This window comes from Podarcis raffonei, chromosome 12, assembly GCF_027172205.1.
Source record: "Podarcis raffonei isolate rPodRaf1 chromosome 12, rPodRaf1.pri, whole genome shotgun sequence".
NCBI lineage: Eukaryota > Metazoa > Chordata > Lepidosauria > Squamata > Lacertidae > Podarcis > Podarcis raffonei.
The window spans coordinates 44,741,759-44,759,651 of NC_070613.1; the positions used below are offsets into that span (position 1 = coordinate 44,741,759).

Sequence of the window (17,893 nt, forward strand, 5' to 3'; positions counted from 1 at the left end):
ACAGTGGGACTAGTGTGCATAGAGTTATTATGCTGTAACTCTGTTTTGAAGGGTGACAAATAAGGCAGGAGAAAATGGCACAACCACACCACATACGGCCCATTTAAGGGCCAGGAAACCAACACCATCAGTATGGAGCCAGTTGGCTCAGATACCACGTTAAAAGCTAAATCAAGAGTGGGGAACCTCAGACCTTGGGGCCAAATGCAGCCCTTCAGAACCTTCCCCAGGCCACATCCTTTGCACCCCGAGTATTTTTTTGCACCCTTTGCATCCTGAGTATTTGCATTCCTGGCTGGAATGTCTCCTGGAACTCTGATGGCTCTTATTTATCTGGATGGAGGATAGAGGGGGTATTTAAGTGTGAGTAGAAACTAGCTTACTGCCCCCCCATTACATTTGTTGCTCCACTCACTTCTGCCTCTGGCTCTACTCAACACTGGCATGTGGCCCTCTGAAAGTGGCCCAGAAGGAAATGTGGCCCTTTGGCTGAAAAAGTTTCCCCATTCTTTTTTTAGATCATAAAAGGCCCTGGGCTTGTTTCAATTAAGTCTATAGAGCAAAAGTAATCAACAGTACGACAGTAAAGCGTGGCTAATTCAAAGTCAAAAGCAGGAGTACACAAGCCCAATGATTTCCATAGGTAGTACCTGCAATGCGATATTATTGTTTAGCTCTATGTCCAAATTGGCCTAGTGAGTGGCAATGTCTACTACTGTACACCAGGATACCAGCCCTTATCTTTTTACTTTTGCAGTGCTGAGTGCTTAGTATTGTGGCAACAATAACATAATAAGGTGCAGATTGTACCAGCTATTCCCTGAATCCCATTAAAGGTCCCTTGATGGCACAGTGCAGACTCTTCCCAGCTGGCCATGATGGCTTTGTGTGTTCTCCTGCCTGGAAATGCCTTATCAGATAACTTGTGGTTTGGCACCTTCTTGGCATGTCAGGGACACCCTTGTCTTCCCTGGGTTTCCATTTGCTCTCATGGGAACTCTGGAAGTGAGGACTTGCTTAAAAGGAACTGCCACATGCCTGACCAGGCCTTCCTCATTGAACCTCCTCATCCACCCCCCTATGGTTTAGTGCAGGGGTCAGCAAACTTTTTCAGCAGGGGGCCAGTCCACTGCCCCTTAGACCTTGTGGGGGGCCAGACTATATTTTTTTGGGGGGGGGAATGAACAAATTCCTATGCCCCACAAATAACCCAGAGATGCATTTTAAATAAAGGGACACATTCTACTCATGTAAAAACACACAGATTCCCAGACCGTCTGCTGGCCAGATTTAGAAGGCATTTGGGCCAGATCCGGGCCCTGGATCTTAGTTTGCCTACCCATGGTTTAGTGCAAGGTTTCCCAAAACTGGGTCTCTAGCAGTTTTTGGATTACAACTTCCATCAGCCCTATCTAGCAGAACCAGTGGTCAGGGATGATCTGGACTGTTGTCCAAAAACAGCTGGAAATCCTGGTTTAGTGCATATCACTGAGGCTCCATACTGGCTGGTTTGTTCTCAATTGTACCAAGTCAAGTGTTTGGTAGGCTTTTGCCTTTCCTTCAGTAGAAAGCCTACTTTGATAGGAGTTTGTTCTCTTTCGTCATAACTCTGGCAGAAATTGCACTGGGCAGAATCTCCAATGCAGGGTGGAGCCTCATATGGGGTCTTGGGGGCAATGTTTCAGGTCTCTGCCATAGCTCAGAGGCTCAGGCCTGACATTGCTCACCACAGCTTGCCAGTGGGATCCTAAATGCATGGCCTGTGCTATAGCGGGTTCTTGATGCTGGTTAACTCCCAAGTGCCTCAGTGGTTGTGCTAGGATGGGTTAGCAAACACCAGGGAGGTCTTTTTGAATCAAGAACCAATCCTGCCCCACTGCTATGTCAACATCCACTTACCTGCTGCAAATAATGAAGCTGTGGCCTGCTTTTAAACATACTGTATTTTTCGCCCTATAGGACGCACTTTTCCCCCTCCAAAAATGAAGGGGAAATGTGTGTGCGTCCTATGGGGCGAATGCAGGCTTTCGCTGAAGCCTGGAGAGCGAGAGGCGTCGCTGCGCACCAACACCTCTCGCTCTCCAGGCAGCTATCCGCAAGCCTTGCGGGCGGCAGCCTGCAGCGCGGAGCACGGGGCGCCCTCCGGAGGACGTATCGTGCTTGTTGCAGATGTCCGCAAGCCTTGCGCGCCCGGGGGAACTCCCCCTGGGCGCGCACGGCTTGCGGGCGGCAGCCGGCAGCGCGGGGCATCCTCCGGAGGATGCCCCGTGCTTCACGCAGGTGTCCGCAAGCCTTGCGCGCCCGGGGGACCTAGGCCAGCCTCACAAGCTCGGGGGACAGCGGGGAGGCGCAGCGCCGCCATCCCACTGTTCCCCGACCTGGTTTTGGGGGGGAAATAAAGGGAAAAAAAATTCCTTTATTCCCCCCCCCCAAAAAGTAGGTGCGTCCTATGGGACGAAAAATACGGTACATGTGTTTTGGTCTGTGCTCTGTTCCCTTGTCCACAGCCTACTGAACATACCACACAATCAGAATATAAGGGTAATGGGTTGACTCCTCACACTGCAGATGAGGCACACATATCAGTGTTAGATGAACTTCTGTGGATGCACTATTTAAAGATCTCTCCATGCCTGTGAACTTCCTCTAAAATCTCATTGGGTTGGTTTGCCTGTGAAATATTTGTGATGGTGCTACACTTGGAAGAGGACTTGGGGGTGATAGTACTTGCTGAAATGATATTTTGGTGAAATACCCCTAACTTTTCTTAAAGTTCCCTTTGCATGTGTCTCCAGAATAATGGGCAATATTGTACAAATTTTACCTGCAACTGCAAATTCACAAAAAGGAACGCCTGGTCTCTCTTCTGTCACTGAATCGGTCAAGATGTTAGCAATACACAATGAGTACTTTTCAAGGTCACCAAAATTTTCACATCCACTTCTCACATTAACGTATAAAGTTCCCAGTTTGGCCCAGTCACCTTTTTCTTTGCAATGCTGTTCAAAAAGTAATAAAATGTAAATAGAATTATTCATAATTTAATATGATCACAAACATAGTAAACTTAATAAGCATTTGAATTATTCTTCAAACAATACATATTGATCAGATATTATTCTTGCAAAATGCAATCTAATTTTCAAATAGGGAAATACATAGTATTATCTAAAATGAACTGCCTTAAGCAGCTGACAGATACTTTACATTTTGTTTAACAGTAGCTTCATAGGGACAAACAAAGATGCTGAATACAAAGATGTTTGGGTTTCTATTTAGCTTTTTAAACATATACAAAATGCAGCAATGGAGGTTGCAATCTACCTCAGGCTAGGCTGTGCTACTTGTTCCCCTTCAGTGGGTTTTCCAATGAAAACTTTGGATGCAGGTGCACCCACAACTTTTCTCTCCAGCAAAAAGCTGCCAAAAAGTCAAGTTTTCGTCATGTGCAAGCCTAATATCATTCACATTTAGTACTTCCAAAAGCAGCTACCATCAGGACTGATTTCTTCAGGGAAGGATCTTCTTGGACAGGACTTATTAAGATCAACAGATGACTTTCTGTTCCAATTAAAAAGATGAACAAGATGCGGTGCCATGAAGTCACCAGACACATTTGGCTGGCACACTGTATAAGCATTTGAGTCAAGCTTTCTGAGAAGCAACTATGGTTGGAAAGAAGGAAAGAAGGAAGGAAGGAAGGAAGGAAGGAAGGAAGGAAGGAAGGAAGAATACCCAAGATTATGAAAGATGATAGTGTAGCAGTCAGGTGAATTGCAACTGCTAGCTAGGAGTCATGATGAAGCAATCTTCAAGCTTTTCACATTGAATACTTAACAAATACATCAATGTGATTTCTGAGACTGAAGATTGGGGGACATTTAAGCAGGCTTTAGCAGTCCAGGTCCCTAAATCTCTCACCGCCCCATTTATTTCTCCTTTTGGAAGGGAAAGTTATTTCCCTCCATATTTTTATGAATACTTAACCACCAAGAGCAAATATGACATTCAAGCATTTAGCAACCCAATCGCCATGTGATATACAGAAGCAAGGTCTACTGATTCCAAGGTATCTTTCTTCCATTTGATTTGATTAGTACTGAGATGTCCTGCCAAGCTTGCTTTTAAAACAATGAGTATATACTGTACCTGAAATTCTGCAATTGCTGAATCCAAGCCACAAAGGCTAGCCTTATGGAAATGTCTTGCCTGAAATCTTAGGAACAAGAGTTATCTGCTTTTGAGAAAGCTTAAATTTGGAGTTAACAGAAAAAGCAACAAGTGACTTTCTAAATAATTATATTTTGCTGCACTCCCCCCCAAAAAAGCATACACTCTGCAATCAAAATATGATCCAGTTTTTTTTAATCTGCTGCATGGCATGGGTAGCATACAACAAAAGTGTGCACCTGGATACTTCATAGTGTTATATGTTTGTGTGGTTCAGTGTGGATATCTTTGTGTTCCTTCGAGGCCTATGATGCGGTATATGTGAGGTTAGAATGTGTGAGAGGAAACCTGTGTGAGACGAAATCAAACCAGTTCTTAAGTTAAGATAATTGCCTTAGCTAGCCAGTTAATTACTTCCATTGACATGTCCAAAGAGGTTGCTCTGTTCCCATAGACACAAATGTGTGGGTCTTTTCCCACCTCACCTGGCTGTATGCTACATCACCCTAGGGCAGATAACAATAGGCAAAGGGGGTAAGGCTGTGTGCGAGAGTGTTTGGGCCCCTGCTGGACCCAGAGCTATGTCCTGGGGATCTCCCTCAGAACCTAACGGGGAGGCAAGATCTGTTGGAGTGTTAATACTGTGTGAGCCTTTCCATCCTATGCTCAGCTTGTATATATGTAAATAAAACCATATATTCTAAAGACGCCAGAGTCTCCACTGACCTTCATTCTAAGGAAACTGAACCCTGGGCAAGCACTGGTACTGCTGGAAGTCTCTTGCCACTTGGAGACTGGGGTTTACACAACAATAATATTGCAAAAGGTTTGAGGGCACAGCCTTCATAATACTTTAAATATTGGCAGATGAAGCAGCTCATAAAAGATGCTGACAATGCTTACTAAAATGAGGGTTTAACAGTGACATTACCCAAACAGCATCTCCCTCCTGCTTCCCCATTCTCCTACCTGTTGTGGCCTCGGATTTGGTCCCTACAGTCTAAATAATTACCTCTTTCTACTCCTAAATTCACCCAACAACTCTGCATACTTACTGGGGATTGTGGTAAGCATAACCAAGTATAGCTCATTAATTACTTAGTTGGGTTTTGCTCCAATTCCTCCTTCCTCTGTCCACAAGCTCCAACAGAAAGTTCAAGTCCCAGTTCAGATGCAATGACCATGGTTTGTTTATTAGATGGAAGATTAGCATTATGCACTGCAATGAAGGACTTCCAGGGTTTCTTAAACCGAAGCTTCTCTCTTGCATCCAAACTGGGAAACTGGTTTAACTAGGATCTGATCCTGGTTTCATATCCTAGCTTGTACTCTGAGTGTCATACTACAGTTCCCAGGTTTGGATATAAAGAGGAAGTATGGTTTAATAAACTGAGACCTAATTGTGGAGCATGAGCGAAAGGAGGAAGCACATAAGCAAATTCTCATTTTGGGTTTGATAAACCATACTTTATTAGACCAAGATTGTTATGGCTGAACCAGACATAAAAATTCAGAAATGGGAGATCTTTATCACATTGTATGTACTCATTTGAAAGTGATATTGCCAAACTTCATTCATTTTTGTTCATCCTAAGAAAACTCCATGGACATATAAAAGGAGAAGCTTTGAGAAAAAAGTGTTTCCAAGGCATGCTCTGGTTCATGGGGTCATGGAGAGTTGAACAAGACGACTAAACAACAACAAAACAAAGCATAAGAGCCCTCAATGGCAGCTTCCAAAATAAAAAATAAATAAAATCAATAATATAACTCAATATTTAATATTGTCATCTTGTTGAGATCGAAAAATAGTTTATAAAATGCGTAGACTGGCATTTTATGGCACAAGTAGTTGACAAAATATATTTTATATTTTAGGTTTAATATAGATTGCATAAGAGATGAACATACCTGGACAAAAAAATAGCTTGTTCCTGACTGGAAACTTGTAGTTGGTTTAGGAATGAGGTGATGCAGCCAATGTGCTCGTCTTTAAAAACCATTCCACCATCACAAAGCTATGACAGGAAGGAAATAAACCCCAAAGCACCAAAAACCTGAATATCACTGAAGACTTCCTAAGCAATTATATGTTTACAATGTTCTGTACAAGGGATTAACAATAGACAGTGAAGTAATGCATCTATGTATAAAGCAGTGTTGGGCAACTGGCTTTCAAAATCCCACTACAAGTGATCAGTTTTGTTACCTGGCATGAGTGATCTTTCCTTCCCCAAGCAGAGAAAGAAAAGGGGTTGGGTTCAGGCTTCACCAATTGTCAGAATTTCCCGCCAACAAAATATTAGCCCTACTGTATGCGACCCTCAACAGCAAAGAGGTTGCCAATCTCTAGTATAAAGCCTTATATAACCTATGCTCTGGGGATAAGGTAAAATTGGTGGAAGAATTCTATAGCTAAATGGATTTTGGAGGCAACAGCATTCCCAACCTCCAGCCAAATTCTGTTTAATTCACAGTTGCACTGACTCACAGGTATGCAAATTATACTATTCCTATGGTAAAGCCAGGGCTTATCATAACATGAAGCAGTCACTTCAGTCAACAGATTTTAGTTTGGATGCCAATTTTGCGCCTCCTGCTAGTAGACTTCTGTGTTATGTAAGAAGGGTGTAAATTTTGATTTTTTTTCTTGAGGTATAAAATGTCTAAGGTTAGTCCTAGTACTGACCGGGTTGAGTCTTCTAAATACTATGATGTTATAGCCTTTGCAGAGGCCTATAGAAGAAGCTAGTACATGACAGCAGCTTATGATCATGTAAAGGGATGACCCAGAATTCTATAAAGCTGTCCAAATTCTCCAAATCTTATACCGATTTACAGTACAAAATTCAGCTGCAATCCTCCATGCTCCCATTATATATATATATATTTTAAAATTCTTTCTCCCTGGTATTCTAGAAAGCATCTTTCAAAACAGTCCTTAATATTACAGGAACAGAAACACCTCCATGGCATTCATAACTTTAGTCAGTTTTAATCATCTGAACAAACTGCCCAATGAACTTAGTTATATAAACAGTAACGTAACAAATAAATGGGAATTACCATATTTTTCGCCCTATAGGACGCACCGGCCCATAGGACGCACCTAGATTTTGGGAGGGAGAAATAAAGGCGGGAAAATTATTTTCCCCCCCCAGGCACGGGGCTGGGGCGGGGGAAGCCCGAGCTTCCCCCGACGCCAGCCCCCAGAACGGGACCCAGAGCGATGCCGAAGCTGCGTGCAGCTTTGGCATGGCTCTGGGAGCTTGCGGGGCTGGAGGAGGGGGAAGCCCTCCACCAGCCTTCTAACCAAGTCGGGGGACAGCGGGAAAGGCGCGCTGCGCCTCTCCCGCTGTCCCCCGAGTTTGCGGGGCTGGCGACGGGGAGGAGCAGGCTTCTCCCCCCCGCCAGCCTTCTAACCAAGTCGGGGGACAGCAGGAAAGGCGCGCTGCGCCTCCCCGCTGTCCCCCAAGCTTGTGGGGCTGGCGGTGGGGCTCTCCTGAAGCCTGGAGAGCGAGAGGGGGCCTCTCCAGGCTTCAGCGAAAGCCTGCATTCGCCCCATAGGACGCACACACACATTTCCCCTTCATTTTTGGAGGGGAAAAAGTGCGTCCTATAGGCCGAAAAATACGGTATATATGCCACCTTGAGTTCATTGGAGAAAAAAGGTGGAATATAAATGCAGTAAATAAACAATAGCTTAGTATATTATCTGCAAGGCTGATACTATTTCTTGGCTCAAGTTTTTAATTCTATGTGTATTGACTGTGGATGGTAGAATGTATTTTCAATAAATATGCTCTATGTCCATATACAGTCACACCTCGGTTTGTGAACGCTGCGGGTTGCGCGTTTCCGGGTTACGGACAGCACCAAACCTGGAAGTACTGGAATGGGTTACTTCTGGGTTTCGGTGCTCGTGCATGTGCAGAAGTGCAAAATGACGTCATGTACAGAAGTGCCGCACTGCATCACACGTGTGTGCAGATGTGGCGCTGCAGGTTGCGAACGTGCCTCCCACACAGATCACGTTCACAACCCAAGGTATGACTGTAACTTTCTTTTCGAGTCAGTTTTTAAAAGGGGTTGACCTTTGGACCCACAACCTTCAGCATGAGAAAGCATAAAATCAAATAAAAATGAACATAATTTATGTGATTGATAAGATGTGTAGAAGAAGCAGATAAATTTATGCAGAAGGCAGAATGACATTTAGGATAGAATCAAATAATCAAAGTCATACCTTACAAGAAATGTCAATTAACTCAGGCACTAAGACTCTTAGTTTCATGGACGCCACTTGTTCAAAGACATTGAGGAGAATGTCTACAGTTGGCTAAACAAAAATGCCTTAGCGTTAGAGCTAAATACATTAGCTGTAATTAACAGAACTTCAAGGAACAATTTCAATCTGAAATAAAACACCTGGCTCTCATATAGATGGCTTCCAAGAGTTAATCATTACTCCATGGCATGTGGTTGCTACTTCTGAGTGACTGGGATACTGCACCTGTGCAGTATCACCTGTCCTGGTGAACCTCAAGCACCGGACAGGCAACGTGGTGGTGGTGTGGGAAGTTAATTCTCTGTGGTGACCGCCATGAGTGCGGCAATTGGGTGGTTGATTGGTGGCTGTGGCAAGGGCTGCTGCTGTGCCAATTGGGCAGACGCTTCTCTGCTTCTGTGACGTGGGTGATTGGCAGAGTTTGTCAGTCTGGTGAGTGATTTTCGGCATCCCTCCTCCTGAAAAGCTCAACAACTCTGGGCAATCTCCCCCCATTTTCTTAAATTGGAGTCTCCAAAAATATATCTTATAGACAGAAAAATACAGTATCTTCCAAACAAGTGATTTTTTTTTGGGGGGGGGTACTTGATCTTAATAACAACTTAGGTTTAAAAAGACTAATAAATGTATTGTTTCACAAGCTGTTGTACGACTGAGCCAGCTTCCTCAGTGTCATGAACTTTTCTGGGTATTGCGTGTACATATATGTTCAGATGAGGAACCAAAGTTCTGCTGCCTGCTTTCTACCTGTAGTGTTTCTCCAAGAGAGTTTGTCTTCAAGAGGAATCAGGCTTGACTCAGCCATTTCCAGCTAGTAGACTCCTGATTACATCAGCTTCCCAGGGAAAGGGCTTAAAGGAAACACTGTCTTGGGTGGTGGCCCCCCAAAGGGAGAAAAACAAAAGGGATCATCTTCTTCATCTTTTTACTGAATTAAAGCTAGTCTGTAAGGTATGATTGGCTGACATGCCATTACACAAGGGAGTGGTGCCTGCCGACCTGAAGGAAGCAGTGATGCAACAACTCCTAAAGAAATCACATATGCAGATTTCCTGGCAACTACTGGCTGAACACTAATATTCCCACTTTGAGGCAGGTAACCAAGAGGATTGTGGCACTTCAGTTACATACATTCTTGGACAAGATGCATTATCTAGACTAGGGGTTGTCAACCTGCTCTCTACTGCCCACTAGTGGTTGTTTCAGGATTCTAGGTGAGCGATAGGGGGTTCTACGGCACAAGCTGAATCCTCCTTCCATCAAGCACTGGTGAGAGGTAAGGAAATTTTACCATCAAGAAAGATGCATTAGTGGGTGGTAGGTATAAAAAGGTTGACTACCCCTGATCTAGACCTATTTCAGTCTGGGTTCTGGCTTGCTTCGAGACTGATTTAGGCTGCATCCACACTGCAGTGCACTCCGTTTTCCTGATGTTTCTCTGTTATTTTGCACGTTATACTTGAGCTTTCACAGAACGTAAAAGTCACTTCTGGAGAACTAATGGAATGGACTGCATTGCAAGTTTAGTTTTCAGCCTGCTCAACCCGAAAATCAAAGGAGTTTTGCACAGCAATTTTCCTGCCTTTTGGTAGGTTCATACCGCAGTCACTCACGTGATGAGTCAGGTACTGCACTTCCCTGGCCATTTAAAGGCTGTCTCACCTCCCTGCCCCACTTTAACATTTTTGGCTCTTGCAGATTTTTTTAAATTATCTTATGATTTCCAAATTAATAGCTCAGAATCAAAACCCAAGAAAACAAAATTGAGAGCTTATTAAGATAAACACATGACAAGTCATTATATCATGAGTAAGAAGGCCTTTTAAGCTGCAGTTGTATACCCATTTACTCAATGGGACTTACTTCTAGGTAGACATATACAGGCTTCACTAATAAAAAATACCAAGTTACTTACCAGTATTTTAATCATTATGCTGGTGTGGAATACAAGAAATAATTCTTTCAGCAAACAGCACTGGAGCAAAGATGTTAGCAGGTTATTTAGTATTTGTGAATCCAAGTGCTTTTCAGGAACACCATTTCTGCAGTAATCTGTAAATACCTGGGCTAAAAAATTGGGAAATTTAAGTGTGAAATTGTTTTATGTGGCATACTACTGAAACATTAATTAACACATTTTTAAAAGGCAAAAATGAGTAAAAATGAAGCACTGAAAATCTATTTACTGGGCAAGTGCATTTGTAATGTTGAGAGCAGTACCTATGAACATATGAAAAGCTCCTTTATTTCTCATCAGCATTATTTCATGATCTGTTGGATGAAAATAGCTGTACCAAATTTTGTTCCTTTCATTTACAACAATTGTTCTAGTACATCTTGAATCCGAAAATGCTCGCATCCCTAGTCAAGTCCAACGAAGAATTAATTTAGCACTTTAATCTGTAGGCCACATTAATATTTACTGGTTCATAACTTCACCTAACCAGGGGACGCAGGTGGCGCTGTGGATTCTAACCTCATTCAGGTTAGAATTCTAGTTCTGAATAGAGTTCCAGATCTAAGCAGAACTATCCTCTTATTTGTCTACAGGCTTTTGCCTTTATGATCTACATATTAGATTGCCTATCAAAAACTATTTCAGAGCTTTGCAAACGCAGTTCGCAATGATAATAAACCAAGAGGTGGAATGGAATATTAAAAAGTTAAGACAAAGAAATTTTGAGTTTGCCAACAGGTCAGGCAAATGGCTTGCATGGCAAATCAAGAAAAGAAAGGAACAAAGTACAATCAATAAAATTATTGTGGATGGAGAAGAGATAGAAAATCCGAAAGGTATCAGAAAAGGATTCTTGGACTTTTATAATCATTTGTACAGAAACAGAGAAAAGAATAATATGAAGAAAATAGAAAGATATTTAAAAGAAAAAAAGGTGCAAAAGATCCCGACAGAAAAGAAAGACAGACTGAACGCCCCAATTGAGAATGAGGAAATAATAGAGGTTATAAAAGAATTGAAAAAAGGCAAGGCACGAGGACCGGATGGTTTCACATCTAGTTATTACAAAGAACTGAGGCATACCCTGACGGTACCATTGAAAGAAGTTATGAACAACACTTTGAAACAAAAAGATATCCCGGAAACATGGAAAGAAGCCTTTATCACACTCATTCCTAAGCAAGATTCCGATTTAACACAAGTTAAGAATTATAGACTGATCTCATTGCTGAATACAGACTATAAGATTTTTTCTGGAATACTAGCAAGAAGATTAAAAAAGATATTGCGAGAATTTATTCATGAAGATCAAGCAGGTTTCCTTCCAGGCAGGCAGATGAAACACAATGTGAGAAATATAATAAATACTTTGGAATATCTGACTGCTAGGAATGAGAAACAAGCTATATTAATGTTTGTAGACGCGTAGAAGGCATTTGACAATATATCATGGGAATTTATGTTAAAAAACTTAGAATTGATGGAAGTGGGTAATGATTTTTATAATGGAATAAGGGCGATCTATTCAGAGCAAAGAGCGAAATTGATTGTGAACAATGTACTCACAGAAGAAGTGAAGATACTGAAAGGTACAAGACAGGGATGTCCTCTTTTGCCATTGTTATTCATAATGGTTCTGGAAGTCCTTTTGAGTTCAATCAGACGAAATGAATTAATAAAAGGGGTGACAGTAGGTCAAAATGAATATAAAGTTAAAGCCTTTGCCGATGACCTGGTAATAACGATAGAAGACCCTATAAACAGTTTAAATGAGGTGTTAAATGAGATTGAACAATTTGGCAAGGTGGCCGGGTTTATACTAAATAAGAAAAAAACCAAAGTAATGGTTAAGAATATGGATCAGAGTATAATAGAAGTAATGCAACGAGAAACAGGGATTGAAGTGGCTAAGAAGGTAAAATATTTGGGAATATGGTTAACTCTAAAAAATATTGATTTGTTTCAAAACAACTATATACCGGTGTGGAAGGGAATTAAAAAAGATTTGGAAGTTTGGGGAAGGATGAAACTTTCTTTCTGGGGTAGAATTTCAACGATCAAAATGAGTGTGCTTCCAAAGATGTTATTTTTGTTTCAAATGATTCCTATAATTAAGGGGACAAAGACCTTCAAAGAGTGGCAAAGAACAATTTCAAGATATATCTGGCAGGGCAAAAAGCCAAGAATACAATTTAAGTTACTAACAGATGCGAAGGAAAGAGGTGGCTTTGCCCTGCCAGACCTGAAATTATACTATGAAGCGTCTTGTCTCTGCTGGTTAAGGGAATGGATAAAACTAAAAAACAACAAACTGTTAGACTTAGAAGGATTCGATAACAGATTTGGATGGCACGCTTATTTATGGTTGGAGAAGAAGAAAAGTCATAAGGGTTTTGAGAATCATATTTTCAGGAGTTCCATAATAGAAATATGGGATAGGTACAAAAACATATTAGAACCCAAAGACCCACACTGGTTGTCTCCACTAGAGGTTATGAGTGTAAAGAAAATTAATATGAGAGGGAATTGGATTACTTACGGAGATTTAGTAATTAAAGAAGGGGGAAAATGGAAAATGAAGCCATATGAACAAGTTAAAGACTATGTATTTGATTGGTTGCATTATTTTCAGGTAAATGAAATGTTTAAAAAGGACTTTAAAGAGAGGGGATATATAGAAAAACAATCGAAATTTCAAACAAGAGATAATAAATAATGATTATTAGATAATGTCAAAAATGTATAAAATGTTGTTGGAATGGCAAACGAAGGATGAGGAGATAAAGTTGGTTATGATACATTGGGCCAGAGACTTTGGTTATAATATATAATTGGCTGATTGGGAAAAAGTATGGAATGAAAATATGAAATTTACTGCTTGTATGGCGTTAAAGGAGAATATTATGAAAATGGTATATAGATGGTACATTACACCGGTTAAGTTAGCAAAAATGTTTAAAACATGTAATAAGTGTTGGAAATGTAAAGAAAAAGAAGGATCGTTTTTCCATATGTGGTGGGAATGTAAGAAGGTGAAGGGTTTCTGGGAAATGATATACAATGAGTTGAAAAAGATGTTTAAATATACATTTCTAAAGAAACCAGAAGCCTTTTTGCTAGGAATAATAGGAAGAGAGATAAATAGAAGGGACTATAAACTTTTTCAATATGCAGTAACAGCGGCAAGAATATTAATGGCCCAAAAATGGAAACAAGAGGAGCTACCGACCCTTGAAGAGTGGAGAATGAAACTTATGGATTACGCAGAATTGGACAAAATGACTGGGAAAATTAGATACCGAAGGGATCACAAGTTCATCGAGGACTGGGGAAAGTTCACGGATTATCTGAAAAACATATGTGATGAACAGACAACGCTAGTGGGTTTTAAAGAGGCTTTGTGATAGTTAAAGGTGTATTGTAAAAAAGAGAGATGAAAGGTTAATACTAATTGGCAATATTAAATATAGAAAATGCGTAAAGATAGAAAATATGGATGATTGGTGGAGGAGCTGGTGGAAGTACAAAAACTGGAAATTTGAGAACATGGTTGTGTTGATCAATTTGTAAAGGAAAAATTTAATAAAAATTATTATATATATATATAAAAAAAGAACGGACCTCCGGAACAAATTAAGTTTGTAACCAGAGGTACCACTGTAAGTCTCCTTTAGGAATTTAAGGATTTGTATATATTGGTTTATTTGGAAATTTTTGTGTGTGTGTGTTTTACTTGAGTGTATAATTTTTGTCGAGTTGGAAAAACTATTTCAGAAATGCTGTGCTAGGATGCATGTTAAGAAACTATGCAATGTTAACAGCCAAATTTCTACTCAACTGTATAATGGAATGTATTATGTGGTCTGTTACATATGGCACCGTCAATCTTCAAGCAAAACCTATATTTTGTCTTATAATGGTGATTATATCATACCTGCACGCTGCAACAAAACCTCTTCACCAATACTTATATATGTATTAAGTATTTCAGTGAAAAGCTGGAAAATAAAATAAAACCACAAATCTATTATAAATATATTAAAGATAAACTTGCCATCTATTACAAGCGTATTACAAGTTTCCAGAATGTGAGGATCCACAACTAAAAAATAATAATCAATACATATTAAACTGTAGCTAAGAGTTAGATGTGGGCAAGAGTGTAAAGCATGAATAACTTCCACATGGAACTGCAACAATTGTTTTACCATTATTACCAGCCCTGTGCACAACCTTTTGCTTAGTATACTAGCCAAACCCATTGTTTGTGGTTGCCATCCCACCCCCCCACTTTCCCCAGGCATGGGTAGAGAACCCAAGAAATAAAGGAATGTTTTGTCCTTGTATTGGGCTTACGATAAAGATGCAAGCAGCACATTGCTGCTAAGGAATAGTGTAAAAACCCCATAGGAACCCTCACACTGTTCATGGAGAAAAGGCATAGTTTCTTTCACTTCCCATTGTGCATTCTGCCGGAGGCAACAGCAGTTAAGGCTGGCATTTTCTGCAAAAGCCAGTTCACAGGTTACATTTGAGGTGGTATTAAAGTTTTATTTGTGCCGTCTTATTTGATGGCTGCATTCACAGATTACCAATGGGTTCTGTAGTCATCAAGCAATGAGCATGTGTATGTCTCTCAGGCCACAGAATTCTCTGATTATTCTGTTAATGACAATCTTATCCTGGAGATCTGATAAAGGCCTCACGTATTTTGTTCTTTAACCGGGCAACACCAACCAAGTATTTTACACAGAGAAGAAACAAACAGTTTTTACCTTTTCACTTTTTGGTGCAAGTGAATGTGAATACCGGCAATTTGCTCTCTGACAACCATTCAATGTATTGAAATGAATTCTGCAGACTCCACGGGGTAGATAACTCAATCCTAGGTAAGTCTGCAATGCAACCAGAGAGAAGTCTTTCATTTCCCTCTCAGAATTCTCATTTGAAAACAAAAACAACAAAAAAATAAAAAAAATAAACACATATGGTACACATATTTTGGGATTTATGTGCATTTAGCAGGGTATGGACTACTTCACACATAGCACAAAGTGTCATAGTTTGATTAACCTAACAATGGTTTACTTGAATGTACAAACCTAGCCCAGCAAACTAATTATAGCTTATTTTTCTACAAACAAACCATGAGGAGAAACCATGATTTGTGAACCATGAAGCATGGCTTATGAAGCATGGCTTGTTTCTGAGGGAGTGGGTACATTGCTTTGGGGTACTACTGGATCCTTTGCTGTTGTTTGACGCTCAGATGGCCTCAGTAGAGTGGAGTGCCTTGCATCAGCTTTCAAGCTAGCAGATTTGGGTCTGAGAACCAGGAGAGAGGCTTAGAATCATAGACTTGTAGAGTTGGAAGGGACCCTGATTATGCTAAATTTTCAAAAATTATGAATCAAATGTCTCTAGCAGCTATATACCTTAAGTCAAAAACTTTATATAAAAGCAGGACAGTTGAAAACAGGATGACTAAACCCTATGAAAGAGAAACCTCAAACAAGCATGTAAATTGTGTCTAACTGTTTAAAGCTGTTTAAACTAGCTTTAAATGGTTGTTAACAATGTAAATGCTTAAATGGTAGCTAAACTTATGTTTAGTTGCAGAAATTTATGAATTTTAAGGACTTACCATAACATTTTTTTTTAAACTGTTGGGATATGATGGCTGCAAAAGAGGACCTTTCCCTGAGAACCTGAAATCTAAGATTGAAGAAAAAAATCCTCCTAAACTGAATGAAATAGCCATAAGTCATGATTACACATTATAAACTTCACTTATCTTATCCCAGAGATGACTGACAACTAAAGCTTTCATTTCCTGTCCACCGACAAGTTAAACTCTTTTCAAGTACCATGAGCAATAACAAATCTTAAATGAAATTTGCCACACTGGAAGGCAAATTCTGCAATTTTCAAACTGATTCTGTGTCAACGTAACAAAGAGTGATTTCTTTATGTTGATATTGCATCTATGCAGGAATACTGTACACCTTAACACATACAGTTTTCTTTTATGTATGCTTTTTCAGATGTTGCAGTGGCTTGAATTAATTAATTTTATAATGAATGATTTTAGAGTGTTGTTTATGCTGTATTTTTGTACTGTTTTATTGTTGTTAGCCACCCTGAGCCCGGCTTCGGGTGGGGAGGGCGGGATATAATTTTTTTTTATATTATTATTATTATTATTATTATTAATTATATTATTATTATGGTTCACACGCAACTCTAAATCATGGTTTGTTTAGCCAAAGTGTGTTTGTTCAAATATCTGGACCCTGCCCATCAGATTAGCCATGGTTTTCTAGCAGCAAACCAGGATCTGAAGCAAAGATCTGTTGTTACCTTATAAACCAAAGGACCCCTGACCATTAGGTCCAGTCGTGACCGACTCTGGGGTTGCGGCGCTCATCTCGCTTTATGGGCCGAGGGAGCTGGCATTTGTCCGCAGACAGCTTCCAGGTTATGTGGCCAGCATGACTAAGCTGCTTCTGGCGAACCAGAGCAGCACACGGAAATGCCGTTTACCTTCCCACCGGAGCGGTACCTATTTATCTACTTGCACTTTGACGTGCTTTTGAACTGCTAGGCAGGAGCAGGGACCGAGCAACGGGAGCTCATCCCGTTGTGGGGATTTGAACTGCCGACCTTCTGATCGGCAAGTCCTAGGCTCTGTGGTTTAACCCACAGCGCCACCCGCGTCCACCTTATAAACCACTGGTTGTTTAACTACATTTTAGAGCCATGTCTTAACCAAACAGACTTGCTTAAGCATTGTTTGTTTTGCCACCCCACCTTAGACACTTGCCAAGCTAGAGGAGTAGTTGTGGTTGGTTTAGCATTATATGCCAACAGTCAGTGTATTACATTGATATCTTACACACAAGTAATGCATTTTTGAAATTATTTTGTGTGTAGCTGTTCTTTATCTTTTGGTCATATAGCTCTTCAACATCCTAAGAGAAGTACAAAAACTATTTGGAAGAATTAAATGGTTTTACTAGTAGGGTAGCAAACTTGTGGTCCTCCATGTTGTTGGACCCACAACTGTACCCCTACAACAGTCTTTAAACTTGTTGTTTATATGCATTCCTATATTCCCAGAGGATACAATACCTCTGTGTTAAAAAAAAGTGAGAGGAATGCTTCATTTTAACTATGACATTCTGTAATTTATTTTAAGTCTTTGAAGGATGTCTCAACATAAGGAAAACTTTGGGCTATTTCAATACCCCATTCTGACTTCTGGGGTGACAACCTTTGAAAGATTTTTAATTCTATTGTAAAGCTGTAACTCTGAAGAATCCAAGTAAGCATGATTAGGTACACAGAAAATGCAGTTCTAGTCACATAGGGTCAAATTTACAGACATTAAAATCATCTGGGCTCTTTGACTGCAATAGGATCTGGTCTGCACCCTACTTTACACGCATGACCATATTTCTCAAGATTTTATCTAATCA

At 40.4% G+C, this 17,893-nt stretch overlaps 1 protein-coding gene across 1 annotated transcript in view; it reads right to left on the bottom strand.

The window, feature by feature from the left end:
* The window catches only part of TOPAZ1 (testis and ovary specific TOPAZ 1), a 38,671-nt gene that overhangs the window by 8,191 nt on the left and 12,587 nt on the right, over positions 1-17,893 (bottom strand). The window contains exons 7-14 of the mRNA XM_053410405.1: positions 16,060-16,130; positions 15,191-15,310; positions 14,350-14,413; positions 10,374-10,525; positions 8,417-8,509; positions 6,082-6,188; positions 4,150-4,216; positions 2,825-2,999 (exon numbers count right to left, since the gene is read on the bottom strand). Of these exons, the coding sequence (XP_053266380.1) occupies positions 2,825-2,999; positions 4,150-4,216; positions 6,082-6,188; positions 8,417-8,509; positions 10,374-10,525; positions 14,350-14,413; positions 15,191-15,310; positions 16,060-16,130 (849 nt within the window). The remainder of the gene's footprint in view (positions 1-2,824; positions 3,000-4,149; positions 4,217-6,081; positions 6,189-8,416; positions 8,510-10,373; positions 10,526-14,349; positions 14,414-15,190; positions 15,311-16,059; positions 16,131-17,893) is intronic.